Source organism: Fusarium verticillioides, chromosome 6 (assembly GCF_000149555.1).
Source record: "Fusarium verticillioides 7600 chromosome 6, whole genome shotgun sequence".
NCBI classification, from domain to species: Eukaryota; Fungi; Ascomycota; class Sordariomycetes; order Hypocreales; family Nectriaceae; genus Fusarium; species Fusarium verticillioides.
Window position 1 is genome coordinate 3506215 of NC_031680.1, and position 25943 is coordinate 3532157.

At 48.2% G+C, this 25943-nt stretch overlaps 8 protein-coding genes across 9 annotated transcripts; 6 read left to right on the forward strand and 2 right to left on the reverse strand.

The window, feature by feature from the left end:
• Positions 1 to 535: 535 nt before the first annotated feature.
• FVEG_01661 (hypothetical protein) lies at positions 536 to 4088 on the reverse strand (the record flags this gene model as incomplete). Its single annotated transcript, XM_018888666.1, has 8 exons — positions 536 to 736; positions 792 to 1166; positions 1218 to 1756; positions 1817 to 1967; positions 2037 to 2510; positions 2562 to 3320; positions 3413 to 3933; positions 3983 to 4088. 8 exons carry the CDS (start codon positions 4086 to 4088, stop codon positions 536 to 538), a joined length of 3126 nt encoding a protein of 1041 aa, XP_018744644.1.
• Positions 4089 to 5408: 1320 nt separating this feature from the next.
• FVEG_01660 (hypothetical protein) lies at positions 5409 to 7548 on the forward strand (the record flags this gene model as incomplete). The annotated part of the gene is made up of 2 exons (XM_018888665.1): positions 5409 to 5502; positions 5597 to 7548. 2 exons carry the CDS (start codon positions 5409 to 5411, stop codon positions 7546 to 7548), a joined length of 2046 nt encoding a protein of 681 aa, XP_018744643.1.
• Positions 7549 to 8891: 1343 nt separating this feature from the next.
• FVEG_01659 (hypothetical protein) lies at positions 8892 to 9341 on the forward strand (the record flags this gene model as incomplete). Its single annotated transcript, XM_018888664.1, has 1 exon — positions 8892 to 9341. The coding sequence occupies one exon, from the start codon at positions 8892 to 8894 to the stop codon at positions 9339 to 9341; it is 450 nt and encodes a 149-aa protein (XP_018744642.1).
• Positions 9342 to 9663: 322 nt separating this feature from the next.
• FVEG_01658 (hypothetical protein) lies at positions 9664 to 11780 on the reverse strand. The gene is made up of 4 exons (XM_018888663.1): positions 11729 to 11780; positions 11559 to 11662; positions 10753 to 11473; positions 9664 to 10702 (listed from the first exon to the last, which is right to left on the reverse strand). The coding sequence occupies exons 1-4, from the start codon at positions 11768 to 11770 to the stop codon at positions 9686 to 9688; spliced, it is 1884 nt and encodes a 627-aa protein (XP_018744641.1). The 5' UTR covers positions 11771 to 11780; the 3' UTR covers positions 9664 to 9685.
• Positions 11781 to 12818: 1038 nt separating this feature from the next.
• FVEG_01657 (calcium-translocating P-type ATPase, PMCA-type) lies at positions 12819 to 16214 on the forward strand (the record flags this gene model as incomplete). The annotated part of the gene is made up of 5 exons (XM_018888662.1): positions 12819 to 14159; positions 14205 to 15242; positions 15294 to 15395; positions 15444 to 15557; positions 15606 to 16214. The coding sequence occupies 5 exons, from the start codon at positions 12819 to 12821 to the stop codon at positions 16212 to 16214; spliced, it is 3204 nt and encodes a 1067-aa protein (XP_018744640.1).
• Positions 16215 to 16925: 711 nt separating this feature from the next.
• FVEG_01656 (hypothetical protein) lies at positions 16926 to 19392 on the forward strand (the record flags this gene model as incomplete). Its single annotated transcript, XM_018888661.1, has 7 exons — positions 16926 to 17440; positions 17491 to 17608; positions 17659 to 17746; positions 17798 to 18314; positions 18360 to 18681; positions 18730 to 18782; positions 18831 to 19392. 7 exons carry the CDS (start codon positions 16926 to 16928, stop codon positions 19390 to 19392), a joined length of 2175 nt encoding a protein of 724 aa, XP_018744639.1.
• Positions 19393 to 19955: 563 nt separating this feature from the next.
• FVEG_01655 (hypothetical protein) lies at positions 19956 to 22526 on the forward strand. 2 transcript variants are annotated; one of them, XM_018888659.1, is made up of 5 exons: positions 19956 to 20128; positions 20195 to 20717; positions 20765 to 21328; positions 21377 to 21663; positions 21714 to 22526. In XM_018888659.1, exons 2-5 carry the CDS (start codon positions 20236 to 20238, stop codon positions 22340 to 22342), a joined length of 1962 nt encoding a protein of 653 aa, XP_018744637.1. In that variant the 5' UTR covers positions 19956 to 20128; positions 20195 to 20235; the 3' UTR covers positions 22343 to 22526. The 2 variants fall into 2 exon arrangements, with proteins under 2 accessions (XP_018744637.1, XP_018744638.1); XM_018888660.1 differs by having other exon boundaries at positions 20195 to 21328.
• A 544-nt stretch (positions 22527 to 23070) lies between these two features.
• Positions 23071 to 24767, forward strand: FVEG_01654 (hypothetical protein; the record flags this gene model as incomplete). Its single annotated transcript, XM_018888658.1, has 1 exon — positions 23071 to 24767. The coding sequence occupies one exon, from the start codon at positions 23071 to 23073 to the stop codon at positions 24730 to 24732; it is 1662 nt and encodes a 553-aa protein (XP_018744636.1). The 3' UTR covers positions 24733 to 24767.
• Positions 24768 to 25943: the final 1176 nt, after the last annotated feature.

Consider the following 25943-nt stretch of genomic DNA (forward strand, 5'->3'; position numbering starts at 1 on the left):
AATTAATATTCAAAATAGTTATATATATTCTTTTTTAGTATTTTTAAGTAATTAAAAAAGAAAAATATTTAAAACTTAAATAACTAATAGGTTACTTTTAAATAATAATAAAAAAGAAAATAGAAAGATATAAGGAGACTTATTAAATTAAATAATAGAAAAAGTAAAGTAATAGTAAAACTAAGCTATTTAATATAAATTAGCTATATTTAAATATTTAAAATATAATAGTAAAAATCTTTATTAGTAATAATCAAATTAAGGCAATTTTAGTAGAGTTTTAAGTATTAGATGTTAGTATTAAGTTAAGGGAAGTAGTAAGAATATTAAGATATCTTCTTTAGCCCTCGCTCGATTTAAGGAATTCTATAGCAAATGGAAATACGAAATTAAGGTCCTTGGCTTGCTTTCGCAAATTGGGCCAAACAGCTACGCTAAAAACAGTTCCAATGCCGGACTTGTTGCCTTACTGTCGACCCTCGCCTTCTAAAACAGTGATAGGGCCAGCGGCTTCGACGATCTTTGCATATTGAGGCTACCATTTCATCGTCACCCATATTCCAACGCACTCGCCACTGAACTCGGAACTCTCATCCAAGCTCTCCCGTGAAACTTTCCTGCTACTTTCAAGATGGTTGAATTCGAAAATTTGGTAATCTGCTGGGTCCTTTTGTCGTGGTTGGTCGGACAGACCAGAAGCCGACAGGGAGTTTACTCTGCCGGTGCTTGTATAGAACTAACGGCTCGTAAGAATCTTTGAATATCAGACTGAATAAACGTGACTTGCTTACCACTACTTCACTTTTCTCTTTCCAAAGTTGTAAATCCATGCCGGTTATCCATTCCTCGCTGTCAAGACTGAAAGAAGCTTTGACACCATCTGCGGATCCTGCAGTCCTGGATATCTGGCCAGTACCGTATTCGAAGATGAAGCCAGAGAGCTTTCCAGAGCTGGGGCAAAAGACAGCATGAATTCGCGAGGCTGTGCATAATTTGCCTTGTTCGTCCTCAACCTGCCAAGTCAGTTTGTCTGGTGCGCGACTGTTTGGCCACATGTGCATCATGCTGTTCAAGGTCAGAGACGTCCGGGGGAAGTGCTCTGACGGTTCTGTGAGAACATAAGTGTAATCGCACTCGCGATTTAAAATCCAGGCTAGGCCCATCTTCTAGAATGCTAGCATCGACTCCGACGTTTTTCTTGACCGTAGTGCCCTTACCAGTCGCTCATAGGGATTCTCTGTAAACGAGTAAGCGAGCATCTCTTGTTTGTCGCCAAGGACAATCTCCATGTCCCTCTGTCCAGGCCCTGTTTTATTGATCTTGATTCCAGTGATTCTCCCTCCATTCTCTCTGGAAGTGTTACCAGGCAAAGATTCTTGCTCTTGCCAGAAGGTGAATTGGCATATCCTTTCGCCTTTCTTCAGAGAAAGGTAGCCAACTTCACAATACCACTGGCCAATGTTAACAGGATGTGGTGAGCCCCAGAACTCGAAGCAGAGTCCGGCAACGTGATCAGACTCCCGTGTTCGTCCTGGTAGCCCTTTTGACACGCCTATGCGCCGTACTCCGGTTAGCATGACTGAGGTAAAGCAGCCCTCAGAGCGCCGAAGAGAACTAGGTGCCTTTTCCACAGTCCCTTCATCCATTCGGAAACTATGCAGACTACTGTGTTCCGCACTGGTAGTTGTGAGGGGTACTTTCGAGGGATTAGCAGCCAAATGAGTCTCATACTGCACACCTAGTGACTGTAGGACCCCTGAACGCAGCTATAATGGTTGTTGGCTGATCAGTCATGCGGATAGGAGAATGCTCAAACCAAAAGTGCTGCCTACCTGAACTCTGGCAAGTATTGCGGAAATGGGCATCCTGGTAGGCGGGATAATTGTTTGCCATGAATGCGCGACTTCGTCGACCGAGGATAAACACGTCCTTCGGAATTCCAAAGTCCGGTCATGGCTGGTCATTAGCTACGATATGCGACAGGTAGATTAGCTTTCGTTCCATAGTTAGCTGTTGAAAATTGTTAGAGACTATACCTTAATGATACTGATGTTCTCATTTTCTGAGGATGCGTCCGGTGCGACTTCCAGTGAAACAATTCTCTCGCCCCCAGGTCCATCTATAGAAAACGATTGCTCAATACAAGCAGACCGATCGCCTGCAGTACTTATGACCAACCTCGTACCGTAACTCTTGGTACGACCATCTATATAGGAAAAGGTAAATCCTCTGGAGGATCCGTACTGGTCATCGTGTAAAGCAATGATTCGACTGAGACGCGAAATCAAGGCTCCTCCAAGGCCCCCAAAGTCCATATTCAAGAAATATGGCGGGGCGACTGTCTGCTGATCTTTGGGTGTAGAGGGATGAATGACTCCAGACACGGAGGTGTCTGGCTTGTTGGGATGCCAGAGCCCAGACAGCGTACCTGGCACTTTCATTGCAGCAACTCGCATGTCTGTGCTTTGAATTCCTTCTTCAAGGACCTGGAGTGATACAATTTTGCATGCCTGAATGTCTCATTAACCTGATACTAGGTTGGAGAAGAGTCTCAAACTTACATCGAAACCGATTACTGCTCCACACAACTGAGAATCAGTTTTTGGCTCCAAAATCGCTACACCAACACCGTCAGGAGGATCAGTAACAGTGCCTATGCTTTTCCAAGCAATAGCACCAGTCCCGTTGTCGATGCAAAAACTAAGACCAACTATACCGCTTGCAGAGGCAGCGACCCGCAGCCTGGTCATGCAATGGTTGGGGCCGAGAGATACATGAATTTCTGTCTGAGGTATGATGTAACCAACACGAGAAACCTCTTTAAAACTGTTGGATTCGCTAGGCTCGGAGAGCCTAATGCCAGAAATGTAATAATCCCCGTCGAACAATATGCGTGACAGGGATATCCTTGAGCCGATGTCCGCGTTTTGTGGTCGCAAGATGATGCATTGAAATCCAAAAGATCGTGCATCCATCTCACTGGGAAGATAATTATGAGCATCTTCTATTATCGGGGTCCGTACAAATTGCCCAAGCTCGTATCGTTGTGAAATCACATCCTTCTCCACGCTTTGGCGGTCTTGAAGACACAAATCCTGGTTAAGAAGTGGCATCAACGATCTTGCCACAACATCGAGGCGTAGCCAAATCCGGCGGCGGTTGCGCATGTGGCCAGTTTCCGACTCGTCGCGTAAATTACACTTCAAGTAAAAGTAAAGCCTTCGCCAATTGAGCTTGGAGTTTGACTGTAGGCAAAGCTCGTGATCGAACGGAAAGAAGCCCATCTCTCTGTCAGCTGAAAAGCGGCTTTTCCAGAAGTCCTGCGGGAGAGGTCAGGGCTGGCCATCCTCGATACAAACTTTGATGAAAGTCGCAAGTTGCAAAGGTCTGTTGAATCCAGCATGGCGATTACGAAATGCACAATTTCAGGCGAGAGCCTTGCGAGTATATCCTCAGAAACCTGAAAGTTAGATGTGGTATGAGGCAGTTCGGAAACATCTTTGGTTGCCTGGGTCACCGACCCAAGAGCGAGCGTGGTAGGATCGGCCAGGAGAAAGTTCCGGGACTCTGGCAGAATCAACGGTGACTTCCAGAATCTGAGGGCACCGCCAAAGTCATGGTTTGGGCAAGGAACTTTGAAGCGGTCATATGGCAGACAGTTGAGCAGCCGGAATAAAAGTTCTGCGACACGTTGCGGCTCTGCCTGGCTATCTTTGGACAAGGCAACCTTTTGTTTTAATAGCTGCCAGCAGGCTTCATGAAAAGCAAATGTCCATATCCTAGTCGGTGGTGAATAGTTCAAGTAGTGCCTTGCCAATTCATGTTCTGGGCTCATATAAAATGTATCATGGTCGCTACTAGCCAAAAGAGCACTCCCATCGGAATGGCCGACACCGGTGAGGGTCACTGCTGACAATCCTCCATGAGACGTGACTGTGATAGAGTAAGGATCTCGAGTAATCGGATTGAGAATGAAACTAACCAGCACGGATTTCTTGTTTCCAGTCGAGTCGCTTAGGAGGGTTACCTGGTAGCGAAGATGGGCATGGCACAAGGATGACCCTACAGAGAACACAGAAATGGTGCATGATGAGCTCGAAATGGGACTCTCCACTACCTTGCTCTGGGCGCCCCTCTAGGTTCAAAATTCTGTCGACGCCGGGCAAAGTATGAGATGAAGGGAAAGGAACAAGACCAAATGCTGGATGCGACCCGAGGATAGTAACGCCTTAGGCATAAGCGCACTATTGTCTAGTGAACAGTAACCCTAGGCTAAGCCCGGGATCACAGAGATCTACAGGCCATGATGTAAGCACTGTAAAAGTACCTCTTGGCGCTTAATTGTCAGCTGGACTTGTTGCATACTGTATTATATTATATACATAATAGCTTAACATATAACCTTCTTTTCTGCATCTAACACGGAGGCTCAATTCCTAGGTACTCATGAACCCGACATTGCGGGCGTTGAAAATGAGTCCAATGTACATCTTGACTTATTAACGTCATCTTTTCGCATGTCTGACGCTTGTGTAAAAGTGCCATCGAGAAATCTAGGTTGAGATCTCGACTTAGAGATATCTAATCGATGCGGTTCAAAGACGTCACAGCCTCCTAGGAAGTTCAAAAATTAAGGAGTCTCAAATTATTATTTATGTCTCGGGCACCTAACTCTCTAAGCCAAATCCCAACCCAGATCAGGATAAGTAAAGCGGAAGAGCTCAACTTTTGGTTACTTAACAACTTGGGCCCGCTACGAATATTTTCTAATAGTTTAGGGCACGTAGGAACCAAGTTCTTTGCCGTGACTCTTCCTACTCCGAGGTCCCCTTCGGTATCGTCGGAATTTCCAAAGCCCTTGGACCCTTACAATATTCGCCTAACAATCCCTGTAGCCACAAGGCCAACGGCCTGATCCCAGCATGTTTTAGCCAGGGCCTCGGCAAGATCCACTCTCTATACTGGCCGTCGTCTCGCGGCACTGAATGATGCTTGAGGCTCGGTTGGATTTAGGGGCTGTTGTTATTTTTTGTAATCGTAATTAAGCAGATGAGTCTAGCATATATTATTCTTTCTATTGCAAGTATCAACGTACTAACTTCGACGCTGTCAAAATATAAGCTTGTCTCTCGCTTAACTTTTAAGATTGCTTCCTCGCTTCTGACAGTTTAAATCCGCTAGTCCTACACTATTGAACAGACTATCGATTCTCATTAAAGAAAAGAATCATGAGCTGAGAAATACGGGCGAGAGTACGGAGTAGGAAGGCTTCGGCTACGAAGATGCTTCTCGTTCCCATTTTTTGTTTTCTTTTCCTTTCTCATCTGCTTTTAGGCTGGTGCTTCATACCTCTCTCTCTCTCTCGGTCTTTACAAGTGCGCTTGTTTACAAGTCTCTCGTTAAACACCATGCATTTCAAAGGAATTTCGTCAGTGGCTTTGGGCTTGTTGGTGGCGCATTCGGTTGTCGCAAGCCCGTGTAAACCGGTCACCTCGCGTGCCAGTAAGTTCAAGCCAATATTGAGTTGGCTGAGCTAGTGCCAAGCCACTGGAAATAACTTCATTGTCAGGTAAAAGGTCTTACTGACGGCGATTAGGCTCTACTGTCTTGACTACTGCTTCAAAGTCTATAACATCTATCCCGACGTCGTCCTCAACAGGCTCTGAAACAACTGTCTTGAGGAGAACGTCGGCCCAGAGTGAGACTGCTACTACCGCGGAGACAAGTGTCGCTGGTGCTGTTACAACCACTACGATTGCCATCGATACAGCCACTACCAGTGCGAAGTCCTCTACAGAGATTGAAATTTCTTCAAATACTATTGGGACAAGTACCCTCGCTACTGAGGCTACGACTGTACCTGAAGTTAGTACTTCTATGGCTGATGATACTGCGAGTATCGCTATCCCATCGACAGCTAGAAGCACTACCACCACCGATACAACGGAGGCTAGGGCAGTCACTAAAACTTCAACTGCTATCGACACCACCGCAACTACCGCAAAGACAACAGCCGGGACTGAAACTACTAGTAGTGCAGTTGCCACAACCACTACCTCAACTGAAACATCGCCTACAGATAGTTCAACAATTATTGTGGAGGAGAGCACAGCACAAACATCAGTGGATAGTACAACAATCACGACCAAGGACACCGCTACATCTGTATCTGTGGACACCACGACGACAACTAATGAGAGCTCAACAACCACTGATAGCATCACATCTTCTTCAGAAGGCAGTACAACAGCCCAAGCAACAGATGATACTACCTCAACCTCCGGTAGCGACACTGCCGCAACCAGTGAAGGTATCATTGCTATTACGACTTCTTCCGAAGGTACTGCTACAACAACGTCTGGAGACAAAACGAGCAGTGATCAAGACACTACGACTACTATCGCGACTACATCTGAGAGTGGTGCTTCACCTGGCACGACTTCATCGGAAGATAGCACTACAACGACTGATGTCAGTACAACAACAGGGTCTGGTGAGACTACCCCTCCTATCACTACTTCATCCGAAGACGGCAGTACAACGACCAAGGATAGTACTTCTGCTATCACAACATCAGAAGACAGTACTGCAACATCTGGGGACATCACTACAACCGTCACAACGTCATCTGGTGGCAGAACTACATCATCCGAGGACAGCACTACCACTGTAGCAACTTCAGCAAAAGCCAGCATTCAAACATCTGGACTGAGCACAACAACTTCTGGTGACAGCACTACCGCCACTGTTGCTTCATCAAAGGAGACCAGTGCAACAACTGATGGAACGACTACTACCACTGCTGCTGTGGAGGGCAGCACTACAATTTCTATAGAAAGTACTACAACAGCTAAAGAAAGCACAACAACGGCTGAACAGAGTACTACAACCACTGATGAGATCACCACCACCACTGCCGAGACAACTACCGCAGCGGGCACCACCACAACCGGCTGTCCTCCTCCAACCACCGTCCTCGCAAACCCAACACCTCTATTCACCTCAGGAGATTTCCACATGGACGAATACGACACCGTTAACCTCCCTTTCCCAGTCGGCATATATGGCCACCTCTCAAACACAGTCTATGTTAGTACAATCGGCATGTTAACCCTCGTAGCCCCAGACAACTTCTACGAGGGTAACTACGAGCTGCCGTTTACTATATACTACCCATCGGTGGCTATCTTTCCATACTGGATTGAGTATATGTATATGATGTCCGATGTCTGCAACTCAGGCATCTCGTACGAGGTACATCAGACGTCTAGGGGGCAGACATTCACTGTTGAGTACACCATGGGTGCGCTACGCGATGATGGTTACACAGACACGGTTCACTTCACCGTTAGCTTGTATAAAGATCATCCTGGGTTGGTGAGATTCGTGTACTATCGCACTTATGCTGTTGACCACCCGACTGTTGGTGTCCAAGCTGGTGACGACTCTTACTCGCAGTACTCTTTTGGCATGGCGATACCAGAAAACTCCTACGTCGAGATTGATACGAGCAGTGGAGATGCTTTCACGACTAGTGGCCAGCTGTGATGAGAATACGGAGTTTTTGGATACATAGACAACAGCGTTATAGAATAATTGGAATATATAATCAGGGAGATCGCATGCGACCCCACCCTTGTATCGCAAGATATCAAAGTTGCCGTATTCATTTCCAATGCTCAAGAAACATGCATCTCATTGATAGCATTGCCTTCTAATTGTACCAGAACCAATTGCTATCAACATGGCATAAGGGTCATCTGATCTAAAGATATCGGCATTGCTCAGTACAGCAGCGGCCGACTACAAGGTGTCACAGATATAAGCCCTGTCTCTCAATCTGCAGGATCATCAGTATTAGCCCGAGGGCCCGTTCTGTCTCGCCTGCCAGCCAATCGCGACTGTGAACCCTGTCAGTCAACGGGAACTGTTGTGCGTTTCCGAATCGACCCTTTTCCGTATTTGGTATGGCAGGTTGGATTACGATGCGGATCGTGCGCGTAGATAGAGATGCGTATCAAGCTTGTTTTTAGTTGTATCATTTGATTGATACCTTAAGCTTATGATATTTAAGCATCATTCAACCTCTAAAGCAGCTTTGTCTATAGATTTCTAGGTACTGTTATGTGCGTTGCCAATCACCTCTCGGGCGTAATCTTGCTGAATTGACAGATGGTTTCTTACTTAGACTGAGAGAGAGAGTATTGCTTCATGTCCTGAACTTCTTTGCCGCTGATGATCAAATCGCCCCCGTAGCTGATATCCAGAATTGCTTGTGTCAGATGCAAATACTACCTTCTCAATTGATTCAGACAAAAGTCTTGGTCAGCAGAAGAACTTCTGTAGTTTTCGTTTAGTCCCAATTCTCTTCCCGCCGAAGGATTCCTTGGCAACATAAATCCCATCAGCCTAGAATCAAACCCGCCACTAACACCATCGTGAATAACCTCACGTTCGGCCCCCAACTTAGTCTCGATCAGTCGATACTAATCAGATACGACGCTGAGCATCTCCAATACCATGGTTACGAGGAAATGCAGAGCCAATGTTATGGTAACAGTGAATGCAGAGGCGGGTTGACGTTGCTTCACCTTCCACTTTGGGTCTAGATCCTAGTCGAAAGGAGCACGGGGAGCAAAAGTGCCAGACTTATCGATGGACCAACTTCCGAAAATGTGTTGAGGGAGCTTATTTTGGATGTATCTTGCTAGGATCTTTTGATCGGGCTATCGCGTTCACTGTGGAGGTGGAGATATCGTTGTGTTGATCATGAAGATTCAAGTATAAAAGATTAAGACTCTAGCCTTTGAGTATCAGTTCCTCTCAACTCAAAACCATCAAACAAACCCATAACGAATATCTTCTCTTCTCACAACTCATCAACCGCCAAAATGAAGTTCCTCCCCCTCGCAGTCGCCCTCTTCGCAACCCTCACCGTCGCCGCCCCCTCCTCACCAAGCGACATCCAAGCCCGCGCCTGCGTCTGCAAGAAAGTCGGCGACGACTGGATCTGCACCGGCACAAAGTGCTACGACAAAGTCAAGCGCGATCTCATCCCCCGCCAGTGCTCATGCCACAAGATCGGCGACGAGTGGCTCTGCGGCGGGCCCAAGTGTCCCCGCGATCTTCCCGAGGAGAACAAGCTTGAGAAGAGACAGTGTTCGTGCCACAAGGTTGGAGATGAGTGGTTGTGCGGTGGTCCCAAGTGTCCGAGAAGTCTCCCCGCTGAGGAGAGTGGGTTGGAGAAGAGGCAGTGTTCTTGTAAGAAGGTTGCTGGGGAGTGGATTTGCAGTGGACGGAAGTGTCCTCGGGATTTATCGCATCTTATGGGTGAGGAGTAGGTCCCTGTTCGGTGAAGATAAGTGTTGAGTAAGTGGTCTCATTAGATACGCTTTGTTCGGAGGCTGACACATTGCTAGACCCCATTCATTATTGCCAAGCTGGAACCATCCGGTCAATCATCAGTTAAATCCACATATGCAGTATTGGGGCCTTGGCAAGAACTGGCCGATGGTACAATCACGGATAGTATCTCAAGAATATATGACTTACAATCTGAAACGTAATGGCTTGTGCTTGATATCAGTAGTGAAATGAAGGACGTACACTAGCTCGTGTAACAATCCTCCCAGCTGCCAGCTAAGAATCGAGTAAAAATTCAGTCCCGTATTCTTCATTTGTGCTGCTATGTATGAATGATATCAAGATCAGGCTCTCTCTCTCCCCGTTTGACCTTCCAAGCCGCACTGTGACTTAATCGCACAAGCTCCATAACAAACTCACTAATTTCCTGAATATGCTCAATCTCCTCCATCGGAAGCCTATCAGAAGGAATTTTCCGTGTGATTTTGCTTATCGACGATAAGATATGCAGATCATCATCCGCCGTAGAACCAAGCGGGTGAATAAGAATGTTCATGAAAAGTGGCATCGCAGCCATAGGCGCATAGTGCGATACCATCCACAACGCGTCTTCTTCCCAGAGTTCCACTATTTGGTCCAGGATTCGGAAGATGGAACGACTCGCCTCGATGGAAAGATCAGCGCTGGATTCAACTACGCTATGGAGATCATCTGGAAGATTCTCCTCGAAATCGCCACATTTTCGAACTAGGGTGTGGATGTTGATGATGGTGAAGAGGTAATCGAGCTGCAGGTTTATGAAATATGTCCTCTCCTTCATCCGATCTCTCACACTCAGAGATGCAGGGACTCCGAACACCAAATCTGATGAGATGGATAACCGCGGTCGATAGCTTGAACTGATTGATAAGCGCCATTCTTCAAGCTCATCGTCAAGCTGTCGAACATGTGCAAGGAGTTCACCCTCCGTGTACTTGAAGGCTCGTGGAGAACATAGAATGTTGCTTGCGTTTTCCTTGATTCTCGCGAGATTTGTATCTCGCGGAAGAGTATGATACCATAGTGTCTGATCTTCGGCATCACTCATATCGCAGTGATCTGAATTTAGTAGTGGTGGTTTATCTGTTCGCAAAGACATGTCCTTGTCGTAGCAATAGCAGATCCAGAATAATCTCCGGATGTGAAGCCTTGTTTGGTCGTCGAATGTTGGGATGTGTTGGGGGAAGATTGCCGGTCGTGACAGAGGGAAATGACCGCCCAGATCACATACCATGCGACAGGCGCTGGCGAAACTGACTGCTGCTTCGTGGCATTGTCCTCTGGTCTTTTGACTTGCCCACTGATTTTATCAGCCTCATTCACGATCTTGACAGTTATCATACCACTTACCAGAAGAAGAGTTCCCTGCAAACTGTCCAAGCTAGTGATACCACTCACAACACCCAACAACCTCGAGGCCTCATTAACACAATCCCTCGGCTCAAAGGAAAACCCCAACTGCTGAGCATCAGTCGTCCTCACCATAAGAGCAAGCATGGCCCAGAGACAAGCCTCAGCAGACGCCCTCCTCCCCAAATCACCAACCCCCTCATCAAACGCCCTGCTCAACGTCCCCTCAAAGAGGCCTCTCTCCAGAAATGGAAAGATAACAGCTGTTTTGGACTTGAAAAATAACTCAACGACATGCGCGCAGATAGCCCTAGGGGGCAGAACCCTCGCCGTTTCAGAAAATGAAACAGGGCCAAGCGGTGGCGCAGGATTGCCGAAAATGTCGAAATTCTCGAGAAATACGCGCTCCCCTGCACCGTCTGAGATCCACTGCCAGCCGCGAGCTGAGAGAATGCCTATTCCCTTGAAATACCAGTTTGTCCCGATGTGGCAGCGACATAATTTGTAAACGGCCTTGGAGCGTATTGTTGGCGATACACCAATCGGACTTATCACCGGTTGACGAGTAACTGGGGACGAAGTGAAACGAAGACTTGTAGGTTCAGACCATGGTGAGGGGCCTCCAATGGACATGTTTGTGCTATTCGTCAAAGCCGTTTGAAGCGCCTCCTCGAGCGATTCCACGCGACGTGATAGTTCCTGGACGACATCGGAAGTAGTTCTAAAAGCGTCAGTCTGAAGCACCCAATGGAACGGTTCACCCCTTGGCAGTCACAGCAGTCAAAAAAAAAAAAAAACAAGCTTACCTTTTGTTTGGGTCCTTCTGGATCACTCTATCAAAGGTGCATGTGAGCCCCTGGCTGTCGCACCAGTCACACGGATCACCCTGCGTTTTGATCAGGCATTGAATCTATAAAAGAGTGTTATTATAGTGGTCTGATGTCATGGAGGGAAACAAAACATGTTATTACTGTACCTTTCGCTTATAGCATGTGTCGCAGGCTCGTCGGGGAGGCATTGCGAGGGGGGATGCAATGCAAGTGTAATCGGAGAGACGGAAGTGAGACGGGGAGAGATTGACGGAGAGGCGGGTTTCCGTGGGGCGGAAAATGCATGTGTAATGCAGTGAAATGTGATGTGTTGGTGTTAGAGAGACCCAGTGTGAGCGGTACAGTTGGCACGTGGATCTGCTGAATAGTGTTAGCGAGACAGGGATCAAGATCAAATCGTTAGTGATTGTCTCTGGCGCATTTACCGCTGAGGCCTGAGAGGGGAACATCTACTGCGCGTGTCCCTTCAAAGTGCAATTGAGAGGCAAAGGTGGTTGAAAAGGACAGAATAAGCTTGAAGCATCCAGACAAGTCGACGTTTCATCCCAATCCGAAAATCTCGATCTGTCAAAACAGGCCTCCCAAGGTACAGGGTAGCATAAAGTGCTGTAACCTAAGCGTAAACCTTGGTCCTGGGTACGATCGGATCAGCGCTGGAATTGCTTCACGTAATGACAACGACAAGCGAGATGTTGTGATATTGCGGGGGGGATCTGATAATTACAACACATACCCGTCACTAAATAAGCTTGATTGGGCGGTATCATCGAGGGAGGCAGTGCAGATGCAGCAGAAACAAGATCAAGCTATGGTCAGAGCTCAAGCTATTCATTTCCGTCTCCGATTACATAACCCACCGCACTCAGCTTTTACTGGGTATCATTGGCTGGTGAAAAGAGCTCCCCTGCTGACCGGCGCAGATCTTAGCTCCATTGAGATGTCGGACTTCCGTTGTCCGATGATATAAGCCAATGTTCCGTTTATCAGATCTTTTAGAGTTGATTAATTGGTGGGACTGTACACCTCTTGTTGGTAACCGACAACAGCTCCCCTTGTATCTTCTCAAACTAAGCTTTTTAAGTGTACACGGAAAATGATGTTAGCTAGGTGATGCACATTAGATATAAAGTGAAAAAAAACCCACGGCCTCAAGCACCATGACTCACCCGTCGCAGCTCACTGGTTTGGAGCTCACATCATTCCTCTACTATATCTATTCTGTCAAGGGCCGCTACAATGTCTGGCCATCTTGACCCCAAAGCCCTACTGGATCCTCGCCAGCGCTCCATCAGCGAAGTAGGCACCATATCATCCGCCGGCGACACCACCGTTGTTCCTAGCATTAACACCGCTGAAATTCCCCAATATCTCGATGCTGGCAACGAGAAGCGCTTCCCTCACGACCCCAACAATCCCTTCAATCATAGCCCTGAGGTCCTGAACCAATTGCTCGACCCCAAGTCCCTCGATGTCCTCAAGGGGCTCGGCGGGCTGCCGGGCTTGGCGCGCAGTCTCAATGTTGATCTGAAAGCTGGTCTCAGCGTCGATGAGCTGAATAACCAGAACTGTCCACGTATCAAAGTCTTTGGTCGCAATCAGCTTCCAGCCAAGAAACCAAAGTCTATTTGGCGATTGGCATGGATTACGTTCCAGGAAGCGGTGCTGATCATGTTGACTGTTGCCGGTACTATTTCTCTTGCACTTGGTTTGTATGAAACTTTTGGTGTAAAGCATCAGCCTGGCGATCCTACGCCCGTTGATTGGGTTGAGGGCGTTGCGATTCTAGGCGCTGTTCTCATCGTTGTGGTTGTTGCTTCGCATAACGATTGGCAGAAAGAAAAGGCGTTTGTGAAGCTCAACACCAAGAAGGATGATCGTGAGGTCAAGGTTGTCAGATCTGGCAAGTCAATGCTTGTCAATGTCGCTGATGTCGTTGTTGGCGATGTTTTGAACCTTGAGCCTGGTGATTTGATCCCCGCTGATGGTATCTTCATCGATGGCCACAACGTCAAATGCGACGAGTCGACTGTCACTGGCGAATCTGACGCCTTGAAGAAGACGCCTGGCGCGAAGTGCTTCGTCGACGACCCTATGCGCACTAAGGAGCCTGATCCTTTCATCATCTCTGGATCTCGTGTCCTTGAGGGCATGGGTACCTTTGTTGTTACCTCCGTCGGTGTCAACAGCAGCTTCGGCAAGATCATGATGTCTGTCCGAACAGACATTGAGTCTACACCTCTCCAGAAGAAACTCGAAGGTCTTGCCGTCGCTATTGCCAAGCTTGGTGGTGGTGCTTCACTCCTCATGTTCTTCATTCTGCTCTTCCGCTTCTGTGCTTCTCTTCCTGGCGATGATAGACCAGCTGAGGAGAAGGCTTCTACTTTTGTTGATCTTCTCGTCGTGGCTATTGCCATCATTGCTGTCGCTGTTCCTGAGGGTTTGCCTCTGGCTGTCACTCTTGCGCTTGCCTTTGCGACGACACGTCTCTTGAAGGAGAACAACCTCGTTCGTGTCCTCAGAGCGTGTGAGACCATGGGTAACGCGACTTGCATTTGCTCCGACAAGACAGGAACCTTGGTACGTAATACTCTCCCAGCACAATGCCGTCTTCTAACATCTTAGACCACGAATAAAATGACAGTCACCGCCGGCCGTTTCGGTTCCTCGACCTTCACCTCCGACATCCCCGCCTGGGCAACAACCCTCTCCCCCTCAACCCGCAAACTCATCACACAATCCGTCGCCATAAACTCCACCGCCTTCGAGGGCACCAACGAAGGCGACGCCCCCTTCATCGGCTCCAAGACTGAAACCGCACTGCTCCAACTCGCCAAAGACCATCTCGGAATGCAGTCCCTCTCCGAAGCACGAGCGAACGAACAAATCGTCCTCATCGAGCCCTTCAACTCCGTCAAGAAGTACATGCTGGCTGTGATTAAGGTCCAGGCTGGATACAGGGTTCTCATCAAGGGTGCTTCGGAGATCATGGTTAGCTTCTGCTCTACTGAGGTTAACCCGGCGACTGGTGCTGTTGAGGCTTTGGATCGCAAGGCGGCTGATGATGCGATCATGGCCTTTGCGAGGAAGTCGCTTCGTACTATTGGGTTGGTGTACAAGGATTTTGAGGAGATGCCTGATCTTGAGAATCTTGGTGATTTGACGCTTCTTGGTATCGTCGGTATTCAAGATCCTGTTCGAGAAGGTGTTCCTCAAGCTGTGCAGAATGCCAGACGCGCTGGCGTCGTTACTCGCATGGTTACGGGTGATAACCTCGTCACAGCACGAGCTATCGCCACAGAGTGCGGTATCTTCACCGACGGCATCGTCATGGAGGGTCCTGACTTCCGCAAGCTTTCCAAGGAAGAGCTTGACAAAGTTATCCCCCGTCTTCAAGTCCTGGCCCGTTCTTCACCTGACGACAAGCGTATTCTTGTTACGCGTCTCAAGGTCTTGGGCGAAACAGTCGCTGTGACTGGCGATGGTACTAACGATGCACCTGCTCTTAAGGCCGCGGATATCGGATTCTCTATGGGTATTTCGGGGACAGAGGTTGCGAAGGAGGCGTCTGAGATTATCCTTATGGATGATAACTTTGCTTCTATCATTACTGCGCTGAAGTGGGGGCGTGCTGTCAATGATGCGGTGCAGAAGTTCTTACAGGTATGTTTTCACTTTCCAGTAATGAAGTTGAATTCTTACTAACTTGTGAAGTTCCAAATCACCGTCAACATCACCGCCGTTCTGTTGTCTTTCGTCACATCCATGTATGACGATAAGATGGAGCCTATTCTCAAGGCAGTCCAACTTCTCTGGGTAAGTCATAATCATCTTTGGACGTCTTCGTGTTACTAACCTTTGCAGATCAACCTTATCATGGACACCATGGCTGCCCTCGCTTTGGCCACCGATCCTCCCACTGACTCTATCCTCGACCGACCTCCCCAACCCAAGTCCGCCCCCCTCATCACCATGAACGTAAGTCAACTCTCACCTCCCTTTCGCCTTCGCCACTAACAACCCCAGATGTGGAAGATGATCATCGGTCAGTCCATCTTCCAAGTCGTCGTCGTCCTGGTTCTCTACTTCGCCGGTGACTCCATCCTCGGCTACAACACCTCCATCGCCGCCGAAAAGCTCCAGCTCGACACCATCATCTTCAACATGTTCGTCTGGATGCAGATCTTCAACGAGCTCAACTGCCGTCGTCTCGATAACAAGTTCAACGTCTTCGTCGGTATCCACCGCAACCTGTTCTTCATCCTCATCAACGCCATCATGATCGGTCTCCAGATAGGAATCATCTTCATCGGAGGCCGTGTGTTTGACATTGACACTGATGGTCTGAATGGTGTGCAGTGGGCGATTTCTATCCTTATTGCGGCGTTTAGTCTGCCGTGGGGTGTGCTGGTTAGGATATTCCCTGATGAGTGGTTTGCAAAGGTTGTGTTTTTCTTTGCGCCACCTTTTGTGTGGGCTTATAACTGCATGGCGAGGGGTTGGGGTAGGTTCATGAGGTTGTTTAGGAAGAGCAAGAAGGCGGATGATGAGGAGGATGGAAGTTCTCTGGAGGAGAGGGAGAGTAAGGAGAAGTCTCATGGTGCTGGGCCCATGATTGTTGAGCCTAGGAACTAAGTCATGAGATAGTTGGTGATATTGTATGGGGAAGGTTGGTAAAATTGGATATCTGGGAGGAACAAAAGCAAAGGATGGGACAGGTGTAACATGTTGAACATTTATGGCGATGGCCTGGCGTTGAATAGAGGAACAAATAGCGATAGCACTTTCATTGAATGACCTTGAAACTTCAATTATATCATGACTTCATTAATCTCCATTGGTCAATGAGCGCTGAACACTGCATATCAATAGACCAGTGGGCTGGTCAAAGGTTCCTCTCAACAACCGAGAATAGCCTAATAAACAACCCAGATAACCAATAAACATAAACCGGGTCCAGCCCACACGATAAACACCTCAAAAAACAAGCTTAAACACAATAAACTCACGGAATCCTCGGACTATCAAAAAAGTTCCTCAACCCCGCATCATCATGATACGACGCTACGCGGTGATCAAGCCCCAACACGGAAGGTCAACCAGAGCCAAGCAATTCCTCGTCGTATGACGCAACATTTTATCGTGATCCTCATGGTAATTTTGTGCTCTCGTGAACTTGACATTCCTCTTTCAGAGATGCGGTGTAAGCGCTAGCTTATCGTAACTGGGTGTAAGTCGAAATCCCCCGCACGAGGTTTGCCAAGGATGCTTTGAGGGGTAGTATAAATATGATATAGTTTCTGCTGGTGTAGAGGGATTTGTCACGATCACTGAAATACGTTGAAAATGGTTAGGAACTTGGCTGCTTGTCTTGTTGCTGCGGCGTGTGTATACGCTTGTCTCCCCGACAAAGACGAACTCTCCGCTCTTCGAGCCCGTCGATCATCACGGACTTCTCAAAGTCGTCATCTCAAGCGCGATGTCGTAGAATTCCCTCCCGTCCTCACTGAAGTCGAAACTCTGCTCGTTAATTCCTTCGATAACAACTCCATCTCAGACTGGTCCCTCTACTACACCTCTGGCTATCGTCTCGCAGGGCATAACAGATCACAAGCGGAGTGGACGCAGAAGAAGTGGATCGACGCAGGTTGGGAGTCTTGGATTGATGAGTATTGGATCACGTATACGGAGCCAATTGAGAGTACGCTTAGTTTGAAGAGGCCTGATGGGAGTGTGCATGAGGTCCAGAGGCTGGAGGACAAGTTGGATGTTGATGAGCAGACGAGAAATCCTAATGAGCAGGTTGCGTATCATGCGCTTTCTGGTAGTGGGAGGGTCAATGCTGAATATGTTTACGTGGGGTAAGGGTATGACCTTGAGGTTTCACCGGCATGGCTAATGGTAGTGATAGGCGTGGCTCGAGGGAGGATTATCAGAAGCTCAAGGATCTTGGTGTTGAGCTGAAGGGGAAGATTGCCCTGGCTCAGTATGGCGGCGCGAACCGTGGAGTCAAGATCAAGAACGCTGAGGTGATTTTCTGTCTCTCGATCATGAAGAACCGGAGACTAATTTATGACAGGCTCACGGCATGATTGGAACTATTCTCTACACCGATCCCCTTGAGGATGGTGAGATCACAGAAGCCAACGGTTACCTGCCATACCCAGGTCAGTATCATACACACTCCTCCAATATCAGCACATGTTAACACATCTCAGACGGCCCTGCTCGTCACCCCTCCTCCATCCAAAGAGGCAGCACCCGCTGGGGCTCCCTCTCCTTCGGCGACCCCTCAACAATCGGCTACGCCTCCCACAAAGACTCTCCCCGCGCCGACATAACCCCTTACGGCCCTTCCATCCCATCAATCCCCATCTCCCCCCGTGACGGCCTTCAACTTCTTCACGCCCTCGACAACCACGGTCTCTCTGCCGAAACAGTGAACAGGACTAACTACAAGGGCGCATTTTCAAATGTTACGTATCATAGTGGTCCTGCACCAGGAGCTACGCTCAATCTTGTGAATATCATGGATACGAGGCTTGAACCGGCGTGGGATGTTATTGCTTCGATTAATGGCACAAATGAGGATGAGTATGTCATTATTGGTAATCATAGAGATGGGTGGACGGCTGGTGGTGCGGCGGATGCGGTGTCGGGTGGTGCGTTGCTTATTGAGATGGCCAAGGCCTTTGGTAAGCTCGTCGAGAACGGATGGAAGCCTCGTCGTACAATGTAAGTCGTTCCAACCCAATCCAAGCTCAAGACTAACAAATGCAGTATTCTAGCTTCGTGGGACGCTGAAGAGTTTGGTCTCATGGGCAGCACCGAATGGGTCGAGGACCATCTTCCGGAACTGATTGAAAAGACAGTTGCGTATATCAACCTCGACACTGCTGTTTCTGGTCCAAGAGCCGAGATTGTTGGATCAGGTGAGATCCAGACTATTGCTATTGAGACGATGAAGAAGATTATCTTCCCTGAGGGTTATGGCGCTGGACCGACGCTGTATGATGCTTGGTTTAATGCGACTGAGGGTGTTTTGCCTGCTATGGGTAGTGGAAGTGACTATGCTGCTTTCTACCATAACGGAATCACTTCTGTGAGTGCAAGGTGAGATCTAGATGGGGATTTGACTAACTGTTTGCAGCTTGATATTGCTGGAGGTCCTGGTCCTAAAGATTCTGTTTACGCATACCATACGTAAGTATCTCCATTCTGCTTACCATGGTAATGACTTACATGATTCAGTCTCTACGATACACATCGCTGGATGAGTGAATATGCAGACCCAGGCTTCCACCTCCACGCAGCAATGGGTCAATTCGTGACTCTCCTGACCTACCACATCGCCGACGATCCCCTCATCCCCTTTGATCTCACTCACGCCGGCACCGCCCTTCGTGACATTTTCGAAGATCTCGAAGAAAAGCTCACCGACCGCTTCCCCTCTTACGACCTTGACCTCACGCCCCTCTCCTCGGCAGTATCGTCCTTTGAAGAAGCAGGAAAGCGCATCTCTACGCTAGCCAAGCAAGCTGTAGCCTTGAACGATACTGTTCTGTTGGGTGCTGTTAATTCAGCGTACAAAGCCTTCAGTAGAGGTTTCGCGAGCGAGGGATTGCTGCCGGGTAGATTCTCATTTTACAATGTTGTTAGTGCGCCGGGGTTGGATAGTGGGTATGGTGCAGATGTTTTCCCGGCGGTGCAGGATAGTTTGGATCAGGGGAATTTGACGCAGGCTGAGGAGTGGGTTGAAAGGAGTGCGAAGGCTGTTTTGAGGGCTGCTGAGATTCTGAAGGTTGGAGAGTGAGGTGCTGTTTGAGCTGCTTTTATGATGGAGGGGCAGAAGCTAGCTCATAGCCTCGATGGGCGCCATTAAAAGCGTGTTTAATTGAGTAAATTGCTTGCATTATGCTGTGCGTCGTTACTGTTGCTCACAGATTTAAGCGATAACGCCACATCATCTGCATTCGATAAGCGACAGCACGTCAGACTCAACCTAGGGGACGGTGAAATGAACACGATGGCATCAGCCAGCCCCCAACACTGACCCGTGAGCGAACCACTAGAACCAGGACCATAGGGCTGATCAGTTCATTTTCTGGTGCCTGGAAGACAAGCAACACAGCCCATGCAACAACGGCCATCACGAGCGAATCACAAACCCCTGTCATCAAGGATCATCTCGAGTCTTACCCCATTCATACCAGCGCAGTGGACCAGAATAAAACGGCCTTGCCAATTAGATCAACAGTCTAGGACTTTTGGGCTGCAGGCTTCCGGCGAGGCAACCTGTGCGAGAGGGAGGAGTGAGATGAGGTGAAACGGATGTCCGACGGGGTCTCTCCCTTGTTTCTGTTTCCATGAATATAACACTGCCTGCTTATGCCCTTCTGTTTCTCTCACTCGATCATACATACTTAATTATTGTCAAACCTGCCGGGTTAATCCACTCTTTCAATCGTCTGTCAACAACACTCCTTTGACCTTGCTTGTTTCATCTGTATTACAACCCTTCGCATAAAATATCCCTTTAATCTCACCCTGTAAGTTTAAGTTCCGAAACATCTTCAATGGCATCAATCTTTATGCACACAACCTAACGGCTCCAGAATCTACTCCATTTCTTTTTTCTTAAAAGCGCATCGCAAAAATGGGAGATAATAACCACATCGGCGAAGCTGGTCTTCACCATCTTCCTCTGCGCATGCGAGACGCAACGCTCTCCAAATTCCCCTCTTTAAACCAACGAAATGGCAAAAAAGTCCCTGAGAGCTTACACTTCACCCCCGGGGCTTTTCGTCTCAGATCGCCGACCGAGTCGTCGATGAGTAGTATTTCTTCGGCGAATGTGCCTGATTCTGCGACGACGCATTCGCTTTCTACGCTGGCTAGTCCGATAAGTACCACGTATGCGAGCTCGATCCAGGAGCAGTTTGCTGCTGCGACGCTGGATGGGTCGAGGCCTGCGAGTCGGATCTGCCATCGACATAATCCGTCTAGTGGGACTTGCTCGACTTTTGTTAATGAAGATGAGGACGCGATTATTACGGGATATCCTGAGTTTGACATCAAGATTAGGAATTTGAATGAGGCGCATGGGAGACCTGTTGTGCAAGAGGTTAGGCCTGAGAGGTGAGTGTTCCGATGGTTCCGTGCGATCGTGTCGCTTACGGTCGCAGCCCCAGTACGGAGTCCTTTATCAAAGAGGAGAGGGTTCTTACGCCTACGACAGAGTCGCATCGCACGGATGATGTTTCTAATGATGATGAAGACGATTCTGAAGAAGTGTCGCAAGAGGATGCAAACTCGGTGCTCAATTACGCACTTCAGGTCATCTACGGCGTCGATCTTAATGACGTCTCAATCCCTCAAGACAAGGTCCAAAGCCTCGTATCCAACTTTACCCAAAACATAAGTCAGCATATTTGGCAATCTGCTTCAGATGGTCAATTGTCGCACACAATGTCAACATCAAGCTCTTCCTCTACACCCTCGCAAGACGCTAATGGCGATCGCCGGGGCGGAAAGAGGAAGAAGCAAGGGAGGCGTGAAGACGACGGTGAGGAGTTTAGCGATGGTGAAGGGTCGGGATACTTGCCGACCAAGCGCTCGAGACCGAATCCTAAAGAGGATGAGAATCTTCGATTAAGTTGTCCGTTCCGAAAGAGGAATCCTCATCGGTTCAATGTGAGGGATCATCATAGCTGCGCGATGACTTATTTCCCCAAGTTCGCTGAGCTCAGGTTGGTCAAATCCTCCTCTTCTACAAGAGTCCTACTGACATTTTGAAGGCAACACATTGTTAAACAGCACAAGCGCGATGATCCATCTGCTTTCGTCTGCGACCGCTGTAGCCGCGACTTTTCTACGCGCAAAGAACTACGTGATCATCAACGTTTGCCGAAGGAGTATATGTGTGACATTGCTGATGCTGATGCTGAGAGTGGTATCGATCCCCAGACTGCCACAAAGCTGTTAAGCAGAAAGCGGGCGAGTGGTACTTCACCAGAGGTTCAGTGGAAGGAGATCTGGAACATTGTGTTTCCCGATGATGACGATAGTGATGTCCGACCATATGGTAAGTACTCGTCACTCGTGGCTATCAAGGATAGATGCTTATTCTTGCAGAATACACACCGGTGATTGAACACTTCGAAGTCGAAGCCAAGTACCGCGAAGCATTCGACCAGCTCAAATACTCCCTCCTTGACAAAATCTCCAACCCCGCCACCCTCGAAACCCTCTCCACAAAATTCTACCAATGCTTCATCGAGACTCTAGACCAATGCATCGCCAACGCCCAAAGCATGCCCTACACAAACCGCAGCAACAAAAAGAACGACATCCTCCGCTCCCAAACAACACAAAGCGTCCGCAAGCCCCGTGGTATAATGCCCCGCCCCGATTCCGGCGTTGTAATGGACGATGGATCTGAAGAGAGCGGGAGTGTTATGCTTGGGCATAGGGATAGTGTCAGGACTGTTAGGACTGCGTTGCGGGGAAGTCAGGTGCCTGAGACGGTAAATGAGATAGTTCCTGCTACGGGGTTTGAGGGGCTGATGATGGGGATGGATGGGGCGGATGTGCAGGCTTGGAATAATGGGGTGATGTATCCGCAGATTATGCCTGAGCAGCTTATTCCCACGGGGGGCATGACGCCGCAGACGGAGTTTGTCAATTGGGGACAGATATATCCTGGTTTTGATACGTTGGGGAATGGTGTCAATGGGTTCACGGGGTTTAATGGACAGCAGTAATGAGGTTGGGCTGGGCTGGGCCTGGTGGGTTAATACTTCTTGTATATGATTTTGTCCGAATGGTGAGACTATGATCTCGATAACCAAGATGAATTGCTTCTCGCCCGATGGAACCAATATTATCTTCCCAGTCCTGGCTGTGGATACAGGTGATGCCATTAGGCCAGCTAAAAGATAAGATCGCAATATTTGGCTATGTGCCTTACTTAGATCCCTTTTTCTTGTTCTATTGGGGGGTTAGAGTCAGAGACTTGGAGGTGTGCTTGTCTGACACTGGGTTCTCGATGTGGCGAGCTGAGCTATTCAGCCGTTCCAAGCTAGGCCAACAGCAGCCACACGGTCAGAGAAAAAACAACTCTTTGGAAGCTGAATATTTCTAAACGGCTAGACTTGGAACTGGCTTGTGATCAAAAGCCTTCGAATGTGATAACTTTGCATTGATTTTCAGCTGCTCAAACTCTCAGCGACGCAGCTGACCCATATAACGGTCTAGCCAGCTATAGATTCTGCAGTATCTCGTTTTAGAGTGCGAGTCGTAGTCAACTGTGGCTGCGTAGTCGCCGTATATCGTCCATGAGAATGGAACTTTGGTCAATATGTCTCAGTCGACCACTTCACATTCTTAGAGCAAATGGCGCCGGGAAACCACTATAAAGTGTCAGCAATGACCCGATAAATAAAATTATATCGTTCCTCTACAAGTTATTTTGTATTTGCTTCACTTCATCATGGATCTTCAGAATCTGTCCGCAGCAGAGCTCGTCCAGAAGTTCGACAATGATCGAACAAACACTACCCTCGCTGAAGAAATTCACCGTCGAACAATCGACCCATCCCTCAACGGTGAACTCTTCCAAGAGATTAAGAATCTCAAGGACTCTATCGAAGGAGTCCCCAAGTCTCCGCGCGACGAGTTTGCAAGACCTCGACCCGGCCCTAAAACAACATGGGAAAATTGCATCGGGCAACAAAAATGCACCCCCAAATTCTTGCGCTATCCCAAGGGGCTACCAGACCTTGTTCAAGCTGTTAAAGATGGCAGAGAACAGAAACTCAATGTTAGAGCTGTGGGCTCGGGACATTCCTTCTCGAACATTTGTCCTACTGATGGAATTCTACTCGATCCTCATGGCATGAACAAGTTCTTGAAGTTGAACTCTGAGACTTTGAAAGAGCCTCCTAAAGCTTCAGATCATGTTCTTGTTGAGAGTGGAATCACGATCAAAGATTTGAACTCGCAGCTTGATAAGATGGGGAAAGCTCTCGCGACTATGGGGGCGTATGATGGACAGACTCTTGTCGGAGCTATAACGACTGGTACCCATGGCAGTGGTAAAGATTCTGGAAATCTTGCCAGCCTTGTTCGAGCTATCATCCTTGTTTCAGAAACTGGAAAAGTTTATCAGATTGAGCCAAAGGATGGAATCACTGATCCTGCCAAGTTCGTCCCGGGCGATGCTCAGGAACTTAAGCAGGACGATGATTGGTTCCAAGCCGCACTTATCTCGATGGGCTGTCTGGGCCTTGTCTACTCTTATATCATTGAAGTCGTACCCACGTTCTTTCTCAGCGAAGTCCGCTCATTGACAACTTGGCAAGACTACAAGACCCAACTTGCAGGTGGTCTTGCTTCTGCACCTTTGCAAAATCACTACTTCGAGATTGACCTGAACCCTTATGAGACACTCGGCCGAAACGTCGCCGTCACCACCATTCGCACAGTCTCAAACGCTACAAAACACGAAGGCAGTCGTGGTTTCGACAACTGGCTCGCTGGCCTTCTCGCCCAACACCACTGGGTCGAAGACATCCTCGTCTGGATCCTCAACCGCTGGCCGCTCCACAGCCCGGGCATAATCACCACCGCCATGAAGAGCCTCCCCGTGAAGCACTACATCGACAAGAGCTTCAAAGTCCTCAACATCGGCGCTGTCGACGACGTAAAAGCCTACGCCATGGAACTATCCTTCGACGCCAACAAGGATATAGTCTCCATCGTTGATCGTATTCTTGCGCTGTTCCAGAAAGCAGCTAGTGAGAAGAAGTGGTTTTTAGCTGGGCCGTTTGCTTTGAGGTTTGTTAAAGAGTCCAGTGCGTTTTTGGCACCGCAGCAGGGGAGGACGACGATGATGGTTGAGATGGATATGTTGTTCGGGGTCAAGACTGGGGAGGAGCTGTTGAAGTTGATGAGAAAGGAGCTGTGTAACGGGGAGGAGGGGGATGGTGTTAGGGTTCATTGGGGGTTGGACTTGGATACTGTTAAGAAGGGAGATTTGGAAAAGATGTATCCTGAGTCGGAGAGGTGGTTGGCTGTTTATGGGGAGATGAACTCGACGGGTATCTGGAATAGTCCTTTCACTGAGCGACTTGGGATTTCTATGCCTATTTAATTAGCACGTCTTCTGAATTTTGAATTGTCATGTCCTCTTTGTTCAATCTGAGCAAATGTCAAAGATCGTAAAGAATCTTCTCAGCATGTTTTCTATCCGAATGACATGGAAGAGATATAGGATATATATATATACTTCAAAACTATTATAACAAGAGAATATCATTAGACTCATAACCTGTTGGAAGAAGCTCACCCAGGATCTCCACGGGAAGGCATCCTTGTAGTAGACCATCCTCACCGTCATCCTTCTCCTGGGAGTCCAACAGAAAGAAACAATCTCCAATAACTTCATATGAAGGCTCCGAATTAATTCCGGTCTTACCAATCGGCCGCAACACAAACGGGCTGTTACCACCTGGCAAAATTCTTATCTCATCCCCTACTGCCATTGATCCTGGTCCAAATCCCATTCTGTGGTCCTCTGTAATGAAAAACACCCTCCCTTCAGTCGTAAGCCTCATCTCCGTGTCGAATAACTTCATGTCACACAACTTAATATCAGACTCAACTTCGGTAGATAAAAGGCTTGTCCAATACTCGTCATGTACCGCTGGATTCATATCACAGAGCTGGGGTAGTAGGCAGGATACAAACCACTTCTGCACTAGTCTGATCTCAGGTTGACCAAGTCGACGAAACTTCCCAGGTGACTCCTCATATATGTCTCCGACAAGAGCTCTAACAAAGCTCACAGCAGAATCTGGCTCTATTAGCTTCTGCGCAACTAGCACCCACTGACTGATCGTAAAAATGCGGGAGGCCGCATCAACCCAGGTGAGCAACCTCTCAGTACACTGGCCGACAATAACAATGAACTTTGAGCTTATATGAAATACATTTTTGCTCTCTCTGGATGCTTCATATTGTTTCTCACTCCTGAATTTCAGAAAGTGATCGTGGTAGAGGGACATCTTTGGTTGGTCGTCATCTCTGAGATGCCGCATCCACGTCGCCGAGCCCCTGAAAACAAAGGCTTTTGAAAACAACGCCGCATAGTCATGATAAGTGGAGCTGAGATTTCTGTTGCAGTGCAAGTTTAAAAGGCTTCTGCAGGCATCTTTGGCCTGTTGCACTGCTTCAAATGCACCAGGTAGGGCCCAGAGGCTCAGAATACGTGAAGCCACACGCATTAGATGAGAAAGTTGACTTAGCAGCCCCCCATTGGCAAGTGTTCCTTGATTGAAAAAAAATGGCATAGAAGCGTCCAAA